At 48.1% G+C, this 15,698-nt stretch overlaps 1 protein-coding gene across 1 annotated transcript in view; it reads left to right on the top strand.

Moving 5' to 3' along the window:
• HIPK2 (homeodomain interacting protein kinase 2) overlaps nucleotides 1–15,698 on the top strand; it is a 168,308-nt gene that overhangs the window by 136,661 nt on the left and 15,949 nt on the right. The window contains exons 6-11 of the mRNA XM_008150477.3: nucleotides 1,288–1,472; nucleotides 6,553–6,715; nucleotides 9,661–9,868; nucleotides 10,736–10,857; nucleotides 13,009–13,151; nucleotides 15,010–15,189. Coding sequence (XP_008148699.1) covers nucleotides 1,288–1,472; nucleotides 6,553–6,715; nucleotides 9,661–9,868; nucleotides 10,736–10,857; nucleotides 13,009–13,151; nucleotides 15,010–15,189 — 1,001 coding nt within the window. The remainder of the gene's footprint in view (nucleotides 1–1,287; nucleotides 1,473–6,552; nucleotides 6,716–9,660; nucleotides 9,869–10,735; nucleotides 10,858–13,008; nucleotides 13,152–15,009; nucleotides 15,190–15,698) is intronic.

Consider the following 15,698-nt stretch of genomic DNA (forward strand, 5'->3'; position numbering starts at 1 on the left):
GGCCCCTGGGTGGGCAGTGTCCCTGCATCCCCAGTCTCTCCCTCCTTCTTCATGTGGCTTCATCCTGTGTTTCCTCTGGTCTCTGCATCTAAATCTCCCTCTTCTTTATCTTATAAAGACACCAGTCATTGGACTTAAGGCCCACCCTATTCCAGTTTGACCTCATTTTAACTGGATCACATCCTCAAAGACTCTATTTCCAAATAAGGTCACAATCACAGGTACCGGGCATTAGGGCTTAAACATGTCTTTTGCAGGGACACAATTCCACGCATCGCACTCAGTCTCTCTCAGCTCGATAGAGGGGCCACGGGCTCTCACTTTTGTGCCCAGAGAAAGTGCTAGAACTTCAGCTATCTTTAGTGTAAAGACTAGTCTCAAATCAGGGCAGCCCAAAGTGGATTTTTCTTAAAAGCAATGAAAAGTAAAGCTAGAAATCAATAAACATTCAGCACCCCTCTTACGGAAGAGAAGTGTAACCCAAAATCATGACGCCGAGTCGAGTATCCTTATCAGTTGATTAGAAGCTTAGATTGTCTTAGAAAACAGAAATTGCTTTCCAGAGCATGTCTTGGAAAATGTAGAAAGCACCACAAGACAAGTCTCTTAAAGGCTTTGCTAGTAGAGACTTGATCTGGGAGGGAAAATCCTGCTCAAACACCCTGCTTGTCTGGCAGAGGTGACCCCGTGAATACAGGGACTGAAATGACCCGACCCTAACTCAGGGAGCTACAGAGGACGGCACACTGCAGATGTAGGGGGAGGGCACTTAGGCCCCAGCATTTCCCTCCGAAGGTTAAATACATAAACCTTTTTCATCTTATTTTGTACTGCTTGGTTGTTTCTAACTGTGGTAAAATACACATAGAACAAAATTTACCATTTCAGCATTTTCAACTGTACAGTTGAGTGGTATTAAGTTCATCTACACTGTTCTACAACCAACCTCCAGAGTTCTTTTCATCTTGTGGTTCTTTTCCGTGAGGTGTGATGTGAGGCGCATTTTGATTTAACTGATTATAGCAAGAGGGTGCACATCCTGTCACTGATGTATGTCGCAGGTACCGGCAGCCACCACCCCTTCCCCGTGCATGGCCTCCCTCTGCCTTTCCTGCAGAGCCCTGCCATATCCTGTGGCCAACAATGACATGTGGTGGTGCCTTCAAAGGGCAGACACCGCCCTGTAGGAATTGAGAAGGGGGTTGAGAGATTGGATGGAGTTGCAGAGCATAAGGGGAGTCGAGCAGACTCAGCGGGGTCTCGGTAACCTGTCCTCCTTGCTTCCAGGTGAACATGACCACAGACTTGGAAGGGAGTGACATGTTGGTGGAAAAGGCAGACCGGCGGGAGTTCATCGACCTGTTAAAGAAGATGCTGACCATCGATGCTGATAAGAGAATCACTCCGATCGAAACCCTGAACCACCCCTTTGTCACCATGACACACTTACTCGACTTTCCCCATAGCACACAGTAGGTGTCCTGCTCCGTGCTCTTTACAAGGGCTCAGCAACTTTTTCTTCAAAGCCTCAGAGTGAATGTTTTAGGCTTTGCAGCCAAACAGTCTCTGTCGCAATCAGCTCTGCCATTGTAGCTGAAAGCAGATGCAGACAAGAGATAAACAAATGAGTGAGGCTGCGTCCCAATAAAACATTATTATAAAAACAGGTGGCGGAGCATAAGAAAGTCCAGGGCTGGGTGGGCTGGACTCTGGGTGTCTGTGCATGAAGGGAAATGCTCAAAATGGCAGGGTCCGCAAAGCAAAGCCCCTCTCCATGCCAGAGGTCACTCCCAGACCCTTCTGGAGGGGACTTTGTCTAGTTTGGATTTGGTTTTGTTCATTCATTCATTCAGCATGCTGTGTGCTGTGCCAGCTGCTGGGGTATAGTGGGGGGCAGAGAAGATGGGGCCCCTTCCCACTGGAGCTTACAGTCTAGAGGAGAGAAAGGTACAAAGCTAGTGATGCCCAAATAACCAGGCTGATATCAGGGCAAATATGGGGTGTGATGAGAGCGAGTGACAAGGGAGCCTCACTGGAGACAGGGCAGGAAGTGAGTGCGGAAGGACGAGTAAGAGGTAACTGATGGGAAGGCTGGTGAGGGTGGAAAGGGTATTGCTTGTGGGGAGACTCCGCCATGGACAGGACCAAGCCCAAGAGCTGGGGCACAGTGGGAGAGCTGAGGCCCCAGGACCAGATGGGGCAAACCTACCTTGTACCGGATTTTGGTCTCGATCCTAAGAGCAATGGGGAGTCATTGAAGGACCTGTAGAAGGAACTGGCTGGTTAGAGTGTCAAGTCCATGAGCCCTGAAGACATGGCCATCACGTTGGCAGCTTAGAAGCTGTTGGTGACTTAGAGCTGTTTCCGTAGATGATGGAAGCAGAAACCAGCTTAGCTGGTTGAAAGCCTAAGGGAAAGGTGAAGAAATAGACAGGATCCTTTCAAGAAAGGAGGCTGTGAAAGGGGTGGGAAGAAATGGAGGGGTGACTAGGGAGGGCCCAAGGGGGACTTTTGGAAGAGACTTGAGCAATTGAAAATGCTGATTGGAAGTGTCTGGTACCAAGTGAGAAACTAAAGATAAAAGATGCTCTGAAGAGAAGTTTCCTGAGACTGTGGAAGGGGCTGGGCCTCAGAGCACAGGTGGAGGACTAGGCCAGTGTCACCGTGGATGAAGGCGGGGCACAGACGTTGGCTGGAGGGCTGGGTTCGCAGAGGCAAGTTGAGGGAGCTCTTCAGACAGTTGTCTTCTCTTGTTGAGAGCAAGGTGTTTAGGTAGGAGAGTTTAGGTAGTTGACGTAGAAGGTGGCAGAGAAAACTGAACAGAGAAATACAGTGGAATTGTTGAGCACGGAGGTTGGACATGAAGAGTAAGGTGTAACAACTCCCCGGGTGAAGGCCTGGAGAAAAGAGAGAGTTGGGTCATCCAGGTTGGAGTTTTGTCAGGCTGCTGAGAGAAAAAGAGATTGACAGACTCATGATGTTGGAATAGAGCATTGTAATCCCAATGGATGGCTATGGGACCTTAGCTGAAAAGGAAAGGAAGTAAAGATGAGAAGGTCCAGAGACACTGAACAGTCTGATCAACTCAGACTGGCTGCTTTAGTCATTGTCAGATGAACCAGATGGGTGACAATGTGGCTGGGGGATGGGGCACTTGAATTTGTGGTCTAGGGGAGTGGAGCAGTGTCAGGTTTGACATCCAAAGAACCCACAGCCAGCACTGATCCCCGGGGTGAGAAGTAACTGAGAAGCCAGGGTGTCTGGCAGGTACTCCGTGTGCCCCTTGAAGAATCCCTTGGTGGCAGGGCATGTGTTAAAGTGGAAGACTGGGTCAGAGGCACAGGCCCGGTGAGTGAGCGGGAGAGAAAGGCCATGGCAAGAGAATGGGAGACAGTACTAGTTTTCAGAGTCTGCGATAACAAAATACCACTGAGGGGCTGAGGAGCTTAAAAAGCAGAACTTTGTTTTCATACAGTTCTAGAAGTCCAAGCTCAAGGTGTTTGGCAGAGCTGGTTTCTTCTAAGGCCTCTCTCCTTGGCTTGTAGATGGCTGTCTCCTCCCTGTGTCCTCACATGGTCTTCCTTCCTCCTCAATATGAATTGGACTAGGGCCCACCCTACTGACCCCATTTTACCTCTTTAAAGAGCCCATCTCCAAATTCAGTCACATTCTGAAGTACGGGGGTTAGAACTTTAACATATTAATTTGGGGGGAAGGGCACAGTTCAATTCATAACACAGGGTAACCAGGGATATCACTTCAGCCACTCAACCCAGAGGTATGTGGGACGACAGTCACATCCCTGGACGTCTGCAGGGAGAAGCAGTGTGCTCACGAGCACCAGATTAGATAGGGTCAGGGGGAAAGGGAGAATGTGTGAGAAGAGGCTGGGGAAGAGAAACATTTGCAGATCATGGTTGACCTGCCATGACAAGACTCATATTGGGCTGAATCTCACGCTGGACTTGAACTTAACCAGCCTACAAGAAATGACTGGCGGCGCCCGCCACAGATAGCACTTCCTCTCATTTCAATTCTATTCTTTATCAGTTGATGTTAAGCAAGTCAAATCTCATTACAACAAACAGTGAGTCTTTAATTTAGAACCATGTTTGAAACAACCGAACTCCAGTACAAAGAAAGAACTTGGACCCATCCCTTGCAAACTCTTGTTATGGTATTTGTTCTGTTTCTGGGTGTGGTAGGAATACTTCAAGGGGGTGTCATTTGGTACCACAGAGGGAAGCCGGACTTGGTGATTTACTGACTAGGGCCCCCAAAAGATCACTTTTTACATTCAGGGGTGAAGTGGGATGATTGAGAAAGAGCTATGGATAGGAGATGGAGGGATGCTCTCCAGAGGGTTCACATTAGCCGTCTGTCAGTGAGACAATCACCCACATAAAGTCAGAGTCACAGCTGAATGACCTCAGGGTCCTGTCCATCTCTGGGTTCCGTGAGGAAGCACACTAGAATGCTTCACTGTACTTGGTGAAGACCAAGCGGGGAGACCACGAGCATCAGCTTCAAATTCAGAACTTGGTGTGGGTCCCAGGAGGACCACTGGCAATTTATAACTCAGAAAATGGGCCTCAGAAGGAAAAACAGGTCTTTGAGCACACCGAGGCTTACCTGAGAGTAGGCCTAATCCCTAAGGGCCCCTACAACTTGCTGAGAAGACCAGGAGAACTCCAGGGTGAGCAGAAACCTCCAGGCCCACCCTGCTGTAGACCCCCCACCTTTGGGACTGGGCCAGAGCTGCCCCAACATCTGGATGAGAAGTGAAAGAGACCCACCCATTTCTCCATACCAGGATTCTAGTGCACGAGTTCCTTAAAAACGAGTCTCATAGAAGTAACCCAAAGTGCAACTGACAGGCCATTTCAGTTAGAGAATTCTGAGTCTAATAGCTTTTGGCTGAATTGTCACAAAATTATTGAGTGCTTTCCATACATTCCAAAGGGAATATAAAATCTATATTTTTATTCCTTCAGCCTCTATAGGCAAGCACTTAGCAGTGTGTTTGGCACTTAGTAGATGTTCAGAACATGCTGGCCTTACCAGCATTATTAGGTTTTTTTAGCTCTTGGTTATTGTAGGATACGTTTTCCCTTCTCTCCAGGGTCTACAGTCAGTAAATGGTTTCGTGTGCATTGTGTGGCCAATGTAAGTAATTCTTAACTCCGAAAGAAAGAGGAGTCTCTGGCATGTCTAAGATAGTTTGGAGCATCTTTTATGGAAAGGATGTTTTGGGGTGGCCCACAAGCACCTGCTTGGCCCAAAGCATAGCTTACCTATAGAATGCAGAAATAGTATTACCTTTGTAATCTTAAAATAGTAGAAAATTATCATATTTATATTCAGTTATTACATTATAATTAAATAAGTATTTAAAACTGAACTTTAAATGCTGTTTTATTTTGAATATTAGCATTTGAGGAAAAGTAAGTTTAATTAGAAGAAGACACAAACTGACTGAGAAACAAGGTATAAATTCTGAAGAACACTTTATGGTGGACTTTCACGAACTTGGTCGAGGGCACTTATAACTTTCAAGAGGATGTATATGTATATATATTGCCAGTAATTAGCTCTTGACCTTAGCAGATTACCTGTCCTCTCTAAAGTTCATCCTTACTCCTAAAATAGGGGCATCACTCATCTCTCCCTCTCGTGGTGGTTGTAGGTCTGAGTGCAAAAATCTTGCACACAACTACCACAGCTCTCTGTCACTGTCAGCCACTATTACTAATTACTGATATTATTACCGTTCTCATTACATGCCCAGTTCCGGTGGGGAGAAAGTGGGTAATAGGGTCATGATACTGGGCTGGCTAGTTCCTTGGCTGTCCCCTAGATGGCGCTGGTGCGCCAGACTCGCTGGGAAGGATTAGCGCAAGGAGTTGTCTTGTGGAAGGTGGCAGCAGGTCATGCGTGAGAACGTACACATTTGTTTATGGGTCAGAAACCTTACTGGAAGCTGAGAATGAGCAGAGAAGGTGGAGACAGATCAGCGACATGAGGAAAATGCAGTGAGAGCCATCAGGTCTGTTGTGCTGTGGAGAACCGTTACCTGTGCAGGCTGGGGAGAAAAGGCAGTAAGACAGGGTGAAACTTATCTAAATACCGTTAACTGTAGCAAACACAGACTTCACATGAGAAATCCAGGAAATTTAGGCCTGAAGTTTCCCTACTTGTCTTGTTCACTAGATTAACTGTTCTCTTTTTTTTTTTTTTTTTTATAAATATATTTTATTGATTTTTTACAGAGAGGAAGGGAGAGGGATAGAGAGCTAGAAACATCGATGAGAGAGAAACATCGACCAGCTGCCTCCTGCACACCCCCTACTGGGGATGTGCCCGCAACCAATGCACATGCCCTTGACCAGAATCGAACCTGGGACCCTTCAGTCCGCAGACCGACGCTCTATCCACTGAGCCAAACCGGTTTCGGCAACTGTTCTCTTTTTCTCTCGCCATTTTCTCCCCTTTATCCCATGCTACCCTCTTCTCTTTCCCTTATACCTCTGTCTCTGCCTTTCTCATGAACAGCGTCAAATCATGTTTCCAGAACATGGAGATTTGCAAGCGTCGGGTGAATATGTATGACACCGTGAACCAGAGCAAAACCCCTTTCATCACACACGTGGCCCCCAGCACATCCACCAACCTGACCATGACCTTCAACAACCAGCTGAACACTGTCCATAACCAGGTAAGTGGGGAGCAGAGAAGGCCAGCGGGGCTGACAGCATCAGGAACTGTATCTCCCTAGCAAACCCAGTCAGAAGACAGAATTCCTCTACTGTCACATTCAACCCTGTAAGGTGTTTGCGCCAAGGTTATTGCCTTTGAGACCCTGGCGCTTTCTGTCTACTGGTGGCCCCATTGAACAAGTTGTGTGCAACTCACTAAGGAAGTTGTTTCTGAGATGGTACCTCTTACCACTTCTCTCTGTCCTGATGCAGGAATAAGGTAAAGGAGATGCTATGATCCTTGTATGTCCGGCTTCTGCCTGGTAAAGAATTCTGAACTGGGACACTAGCGATCATCCAGTTCAGGCCCTTCCTCCTTGTCCCCAGACAGCTGTGTCCACATGGCCTCCTTCCAGGACAGATGAAACCTGTCCTTTCTCCAAGTCGTGGGGGAAATCAATTCAGTCTGTCATCAGAATTCCAGCACCTGGAACTGAAAGGGACCAGGATGCTAGATTTTCTTCCCATAGATGCCCCACCTTTCACAGAAAATTAGCAGGATCTAGCACCTAACATGCTGCTTAAAATATGGATGACACCAGGAAATATTTATTGACTGAATAATCTCCAGGCCCTACCTCAGGCGGTCTCTGGTGTCTAAGAGACCTTTACTGCCGTCTTCCAGTGTTAGCAGTTCCCCCAAAGAGTCTCCCTAGATTTTTTCAGTTTTAATATCAATCTGCAGTGACAACACTCCTGTGTGTGTATACTCACATGCGCGCGCGTGCGCGCGCACACACACACACACACACACACACACACACGCACACACGCCTCCAGAAGAGAGGCTTTACTTCCCGGCCTAGCCTCTCTCCCTCTGCCTAAACTCTAGGAGAGGACACCCGGCATCTGCTGCCCCTGGGAACCACTGGTGTTCTGAACACTTTCCTGAGGGGGAAGACCTAAAGCTTGCTAAGGCCTAGCATGCAAAGAAACAAACATTCCCTCCCAGCACCTACCCCAGCCCTCAGGCTAAGGCATCCACAGCCAAACAGGTGAAGTCCTTGACAAAATCTCACCATGGTTTTGTTCTTCCTCACCAGAACCCCAGCACAGTGCTTAGACTGATCTGGCGTGCCAAGAGCATGCAGAGCAGAGGGAGATTGATTTAGAAGGGAAGGTTGGCCAAACCCAGGGGAGGAGGGAGTGCGAGACCAGAGCGCATAGACGGTGTTCATGAGGCAGTAATTGGAGACTTTTGAGCGGGGGATGACATACACAAAGTAGTCTTTTGGAAAGACCGTTCTAGCCTCTGTGCCCAACAAGAATTGGAAGAAAAAACGCGGAGGCCAGAACATCTCTGGTCAGAGCTTCCTAGGTCCCAGGCAGCAGAGGAGAGGACCTCCCCTGGGGAAGGAGCGATTGACAAGAGTCAGTGGGTTCCAGGGACATTTTGAAGGAAGAAGCAGCAGGCCTCATGGCTGACCAGAAGGTGGGACAGTTGAGGATACCGGTGCCCCACGGCTCCAAGACCTGCAGAGAGTCTGGACTTGGACGTGTGGAGTCTGAGCAGAGTGGGGATTATGTCTGTGGGGAAGCCTCCCGGAGAGATGGGGACCTGCAGGGAACCAAGAGGAAGCACAAGGCACGTCATCAGTAACAAAACGCGGACACTGGCCCCGCGTGTTGCACTCACTCCCCTCCCACTACCTGGAGGCCAAGCATACGCTGCTGCACAGACACTTAACATTACAACGTGTATCTTAAAATGCAAACGTGTGCGCCACGGCATTTAGTCATTACCCTCAAACAAATAAACGTGCTTTGCACTGAAAGGCAGCATAAAATCTAAGTATAAAAAAATATGTCAAATGAGACTTTACCCTTTTTATCGAATGTGACACAAACACATACCCTTCCTGTAATTCTATTTTTGTACGTGTCCAAGACGTCCTGTGGTTCTCTGGTCCTTGTAACCCCTGGTGGCCAGCCCTCTCGTAAGCAATGGTGACTTTGAAGCCATCGGTACCCTCCGCCTACCATGCTGGAGATCGGTGTGAATAAGGCTAAGATGGGGTAAAACTGGACAATTCCCAGTTTAGAAGTTATTTTCCTTCTGCCGCCTTGCTTCACGTGGAGGTTCGATGTCAAAGGGTGTTGCTTTCTGAAAGAGAAAGGAGAGAGGACATAATTTCAAAATTGCTCTCACCTATCTCCACTTCAGTTCTCTTGACCTAGCATCTTTTCTCTCTGCCTTCCGGCCTTAGTAGCTGAACACCAGTGTGAGAATTCGCACACTCGAAGGAGAAACCCCAGGCTCAGTGTGTCCCTCTCCCTCTCTGTTTCTGTAGCATATTTCTTTGCAGTAACTGCGGTACGGCCGTCTGAGGGTCTCTGCAACCAATGCTCCCTCAGCCCTCCCCAGGCATGTGTGCCCTGGGCCTGCAGGGGCCTCTTCCTGGGCTGCACCCTCAGGTCCATGTATGTGCACCCCAATCCCCTCAAGTGTGGGACGGAGCAGGGGTTCAGCTTGCCCCTGTCACTATGTTCCAGGGCAGAACCCAAGGAATCCAGGAACCCTAAACTCAAACCTGGCTTTCCACTGTGTTAGGAAGATATATTTGTCAAAGTGGAGGGCAGAACATAAATCATTTCTAGTCTGAGTTTTAACTTTGTAGTGTTTACACATGTGATCTGGTAGCACCGTTCGCTCTCTTGCCCGGGCCCCACAAACATCAGGAACAGCCCCGAAGGCGACTGTCATGTGGCTGCAGGCACCTGCTTCTCCTTGAGACTTTCCAACCGAATTTCCACTCCCCTCTATGTCTGCTTCTTTGCCCTTGGTTTTTGTTTGTTTGTTCTTCTTTGAGTTCATTTATTTGACTTAGATTCGTGTCTCCCAACCTGCCACCACCCTCATTTTTTATTTTTGTTTATTTTTGTTTAATCCCCATCATTCCTTTAGGCTCCCACCTCCACCAGTGCCACTATTTCCTTAGCCAATCCCGAGGTCTCCATACTAAACTACCAATCTGCACTCTACCAGCCCTCAGCGGCATCCATGGCTGCGGTGGCCCAGCGGAGCATGCCCCTGCAGACGGGAACAGCCCAGATTTGTGCCCGGCCGGACCCCTTCCAGCAAGCTCTCATCGTGTGTCCTCCCGGCTTCCAAGGTAAGGGTGAGCAGACACCACCCCTCACTGCTTCTGACCGGACCACCGCAGGGGCTCTGACCGCAGGGCTCCGTCCCGCCGACTTTCCTGGCGTAAGGCCCTCTTCATTGCTTTCCATGGCACTGGCATCCCGGAACTGTGGCCAGCCGAGAAACAGTGGGACTGTTCTTCTCACCACCTGCCAGTGATCTGGCCCTGAATGCCTGTCTTTAAATAAGCACATTGTTGTGCTCCCATTGTTATGCTGGTACCAGCTCTTGGACACCTCGCATGAAATATCCGCCGTGTGGCTTAGCTATAGAAAAGTGCCCATTCCTGACTGCCAGGGCAGCCCAGGTCTCATGAAGAACATACCTCCCAGGCTACCCCCTGGTGATTCTTCAGCCAGACACCCCAGCACGCTCCTCCTGGAGCCTCTAAGAAGCTAGAGTTGACCTTGTACTTGGTTACAGTTTACACAGAAAGCCCAAGAATTTGTTGTTGCAAGCCCCATGGGGCAATCATGTGTGGGTGCCGTTTCAGAGTCAGTGCCACTCCAATGGACTCCTCCGTTCTCTCCCCACACCGGCTGTGACGTAGTGACACACACGTGTCTTCCTGTCAGAAGCACGTTTTCCTGTCGTGACTTGTCAGCATGACATTCCACTTTTGGCTTTACAGACTCCTGAATTTCACTTCTAGTCTCTGAACCCATTCAAGGTTGTTCTTTGGTTTTGGTTTCCAATTTAAGTTAGAAACTAAAGGGGAGAGTTCCTAAGGACCAGACAATACCTGAGGGGACCGGTGCAGAGAGGAGGGGAGAGCTGTCTTCCGCCAGCTCGCTTCCATCACTCAACCCCTCTCTCCCTCGCCCGCTGTCTGGAGCAGGGTTGCAGGCCTCTCCCTCGAAGCATGCTGGCTATTCCGTGCGAATGGAAAATGCTGTTCCCATCGTCACTCAAGCCCCAGGAGCTCAGCCTCTTCAGATCCAACCAGGTCTGCTTGCCCAGGTAATTCTTTCTTTATGATTCCCCGTATTGCCATTATCCCTGTTAATGTTTTCCACAAAAGAGATGTATCTCTGCTAATTCCCTCCCCGGCGGTGAGTTAGGTGCTTCGAGTCATTAGAATATCTCAGTAATATTCTGCATGACGCCCGAGTGAATTATCTTCCTAAGTGCCTAGCTTACAATTCCAAGAAGAAATTTAGACAGAGGGAGAATCTAGGGAGATTATTATTGTATCTTTGTAATGCAAATTAATATAGGAGACCTAGGTTTTACTCCTAACTCAACTAATAACTCTCTGTGACTCTACTAATAACTCTCAGTGAACATTTCTTTGCCCCAAATTTCCTTCTTGTAAAATAGAAATTATTTTTTAGAGCCAAAAAAAGCCTTGCAGGTGATTTATTTTATAGTTGAAAAAACAGGGTTACAGAAGCAGTGAGCTGGAACCTTCCTTATCTGTTCATATAGGTGCTCTGATGGTAGAATGAGACCATGGAGGTAAAAGTGATGAAAAATTTGTAAAGTGTTATGGGAATTTAAGATAACACAGTGATACAACAGTAATAGTAACGACACGAACTTTAATAACAGATACATCATCATTATGCCAGGTTCTTTAGTTATGTTTTATTTAAGCCCCACACACAGTAAGGTATTTGTTGCCTTTTGACAACAATGGAAGATGAGGCACAATCACTGGCACAAAGTCACACAGCAGTTAGGTGACAGAGCCAGGACACAAACCAAAGAAGTATGACAGCAGCACCTGTATTTTACCCCCTGGCTATACTGCTTCCGTGTGATCATTTCTGCTGTTGCTGCTGAGGACAGCTTGACCTCAGTGTTGTTGAAGCACCTTTATTTTTATTTTGTGTTTTTTTCCATCAGCATTTATCCCCTCTATGCCCTCTTCCACCCACCCCCATAACCACCTTTGTCTATACTAATAAAAGGGTAATATGCTAACTAGACCGGACATCTTCCGGACAAAGTCATGGTGGCGGGGGCCAAGGCAGAGGCGGTTAGGGGGCGATCAGGCTGGCAGGGGAGCAGTTAGGAGGTAGCCAGGCCAGCAGGAGGGCATTTAGGGGGCAGCCAGGCTGGCAGGGGGGCAGTTAGGGGGCGACCAGGCTGGCAAGCAGAGGCAGTTAGGGGTGATGAGGCAGGCAGGCAGGTGAGTGGTTAGGAGCCAGCAGTCCTGGATTGCTGGGTCTTTGGTTTGTTGGTTGCTTTTTAGTTTTCTCTCTGCTTGTCACTTAATCCCTGCCAATATGTTAGCCTATCACAATGGAGCTCTCCCCTAAATATTTTTAAATGGTCCCTTCAAAGGACAAAAATAAGCTAACTTAGAAAAATGAGTATGATAACTATAAGAAAAGGCAATAATTAAACGTTTAAACTGGTGCCTTCGTTTTTCTCTGGGTAAATTTCTAGGTTTCAGGCAGAAGCACTCCAAATACTATTAATTACTTTAAATGTATTCAGAAAACTGGCATCATTCTTTTCGAGGATTTGATTTGTGCAAGTTTAGAGATGGAGTCTTGCAAAACCATTCCTCATGTTAGTTTTGTTTGCTGTGCCCTTTCCCTCCCCACATCCCAGCAGCATCACGTCCTTAAAGGGAACAGACCCTCTGCGGCACCCTGAGGATGTGTGCGCGGAAGGAAAGGGTGTGATCTTGCGCCCTCATTTCAGAGACATGAGAGTGATCTTTATGGATTGCCTTAACAATAATGCTGTTTTGATACTGCCTAAACGCTGCTGTCACCTCTATGCTCCCAAACCCCTGCCCAGAGCAGACATCTTGACCACCATCATGGTGAGCGAGTAGGTAAAGGTGGAGAGATGGGAAGCACAGTTCTTGATTGAGACAGAACTTAATTTATCTCACTCTTCAAATGGCAGGACCCAAAACCCGCTTTCACTAGCGAGGCTGGAACAGAAACTCGAGCCCCCAACATGTGGAGATGTCTGCTTGCCTGATCCTTGTCGGCTCTGCCCTTGAAATAAGTTTTTTACATTCTTAGCCGATCAAAGACCAGGTCTCCTCTTTCACACCTATCACAGGGTCTAGCATACGGAGCGCTTGGATCATGCAAATTGATCATGTGATTAACAAACATGCTGATTGCAACCTCCTTCACTCTACAGCAGGCCTGGCCAAGTGGGACCCAGCAGATCCTGCTTCCCCCGGCATGGCAGCAGCTGACTGGAGTGGCCACCCACACATCAGTGCAGCATGCGACTGTGATTCCTGAGACCATGGCAGGCACCCAGCAGTTGGCCGACTGGAGGTAAGCAGGAGAGCTGGTGTGTCTGGCCTGGGAGGCAGGTCCACCATGGACCCTGAGAGCTGCTGCTCTGGCCTGTACCTGAATTCCTGGTTCGCATATAATTTTTTAAATTAAGAAGAATCTTATGTGGAATATGACTACAGTGTAAAGAGATGTAATTTTTAAATAAGTGTGCCAAGAAACAGGAAAATCAGCTTCATTACTTTATGGTCAGTTGTCACTTTCGACCCAAAATTCAGTGACATCATTTAATCACCGGTATAATTCACCAGACTTGGCTCCAGATGATTTTTTGTTTCTCAGAATTAAATTCCACTCCCAAAAAACGAAGATTTGTCACCAGTGAAAGAACGCAGAAGAGAGTCCCCGAGGTTCCTCAGCAATTCCAGGAAGTGTTCTCAGGGTATTTTGCAATGTGGACACATTGGAGCCTCCTCAGATCTCCCAGGGGAAGGCTTGACAGAACAGGATTTATTTCCAATGGTAGACTCTGCTGAGTGTGGCTCAGTGGATAATGCCTCGGCCTGCCGACCGCAGGGTCTGGGTTTGATTCCGATCAAGGGCTTGTACCTAGGTTACAGGCTCCTCCCTGGCCGGGGCCCAGGTCAGGGCACATGCAGGAGGCAACCAATCAAAGTGTCCCTCACAGATTGATGTTTCTCTCTGTCTTTCCCTGTCTCTTCCACGCTCTCTAAAAATCAATGGAAAAATATCCTCAGGTGAGGATAAAAGAGAAAGAAAGAAAGAAAGAAAGAAAGAAAGAAAGAAGGAAGGAAGGAAGGAAGGAAGGAAGGAAGGAAGGAAAGAAAGAAAGAAAGAAAGAAAGAAAGAAAGAAAGAAAGAAAGAAAGAAAGAAAGAAAGGAAGGTCATATCCTATGAAAGAGACATCTTGAAAATGCCTAAAAAAAGTTGTCATGTTTTCATCAACATGGACTCCCTTCACTGGAGTCCATGTTGATGAAAACACCTTGGAGGCTGCGGCGGCTGTCGGTGGCGGCAGCAGCAGGGTGATGGGGGTGGTGCCTTCCCCTGATCAGCCTGGTTGCTTCCTGCAGAGGGAGGCCAGACTGCGGCTTAGGCCCGCTTCCAACGGTAGGACATCCCCAGAGGGCTCCCGGACTGTGAGAGGGGGCAGGCTGGGCTGAGGCTGAGGGATTTCCCCTCCCCCAGTGCATGAATTTCGTGCACCGGGCCTCTAGTATACATACACACACACACACACACACACACACACACACACATACACACAAACATACATATACATATATACATATATATGTGTATATATGCAACCTTCAGTTACTCTAATTGTTCATTCAGCAAGCATGTAATTAATTGATCAGCTGTTACATGCTGAACACTGAGCTAGCCACTGAGAGAATTCAATAGCACTCAATATCAAACACCTATGGCTGCCAATCTGCAGCGTTTGTTTGTCACATAAACTACAATGTCCTCACTTATAAAACGGTATTACTGCTATATCCTGCCTACCTCACAGAGTGGGCTAACCCATTGAAGGCACTTTGTAAATTCTGTGAAAGTTGGAGGGAATGTTTATCTCCTCTCTCCAGACCTTGGGCTGAGCCTGCGTACTTGGCATTCATTCTTTCTCTTTCTTAGGAGCAAGTCGTGTTCCTGACCCTCCTTCAGAACAGCCCTGACACTTCACTGCCCGGGGAAACTCACCTGATGAGCTCACTGGGCGAAGCTCATTTCTTCACTAACCCCACAAGCTAGCAACAGAACCAACTTGGTTTAATTTGCCTTTTAGCTGGGGAGGATCCTTTATCTTAAAAAAGAAGCCCTGTATTTATAAAACCAATAAAAAGCCTTGTTTTCCCATCTCTCTTTCAGGAACACGCACGCTCACGGCAGCCATTACAATCCCATCATGCAGCAGCCTGCGCTCTTGACTGGTCATGTGACCCTCCCAGCAGCCCAGCCCTTAAATGTGGGCGTGGCCCACGTGATGCGACAGCAGCCAACCAGCACCACCTCCTCCCGGAAGAGCAAGCAGCACCAGTCCTCTGCGAGGTGGGTGGTGAGAAACCTCTCGGTGTCGGGGGCCATCGCCTGTGCTCCGGCCCCTGGCCTGGCACCGGGAGTGGCTGGGGACACAGGAACCACATGGCCGGCTCTGGTCTGTGCAGGCGTCCGGCCCTCCCGGCACCCCATGCGGGCCCGGGCCCAGGGTTCAGTGCCAGGGCCCTGAGCGATTCTGCCCCTTTTCACTTCTCTGGAAAACACTCAGACCCACCTCTGAAGTTGCACTTTGGAAACCATAACTTTTCTTTAAAATATGCTTTTTTTTTTTCCTGGAAACCTAAGGTCAGAAATTTAAGTTATTTAGCTGCGTTAGTGTAAGCAGTAACTTGATTAATCCTAGACATTAGCCAGAACAGTAATCTTGCCCGTTCCCTTTAAATCCAGTCTCATCTCCGTGGACTCTTTAAAGTCAAGATTGACAAAAGGCCCATATTCTGATTCTATATACATGGTGTCCTCCCCCCCAAAAAAAGTGTGTACACAGACCTTGACTAATT

This window comes from Eptesicus fuscus, chromosome 14 (assembly GCF_027574615.1).
Source record: "Eptesicus fuscus isolate TK198812 chromosome 14, DD_ASM_mEF_20220401, whole genome shotgun sequence".
Classification (NCBI taxonomy): Eukaryota; Metazoa; Chordata; class Mammalia; order Chiroptera; family Vespertilionidae; genus Eptesicus; species Eptesicus fuscus.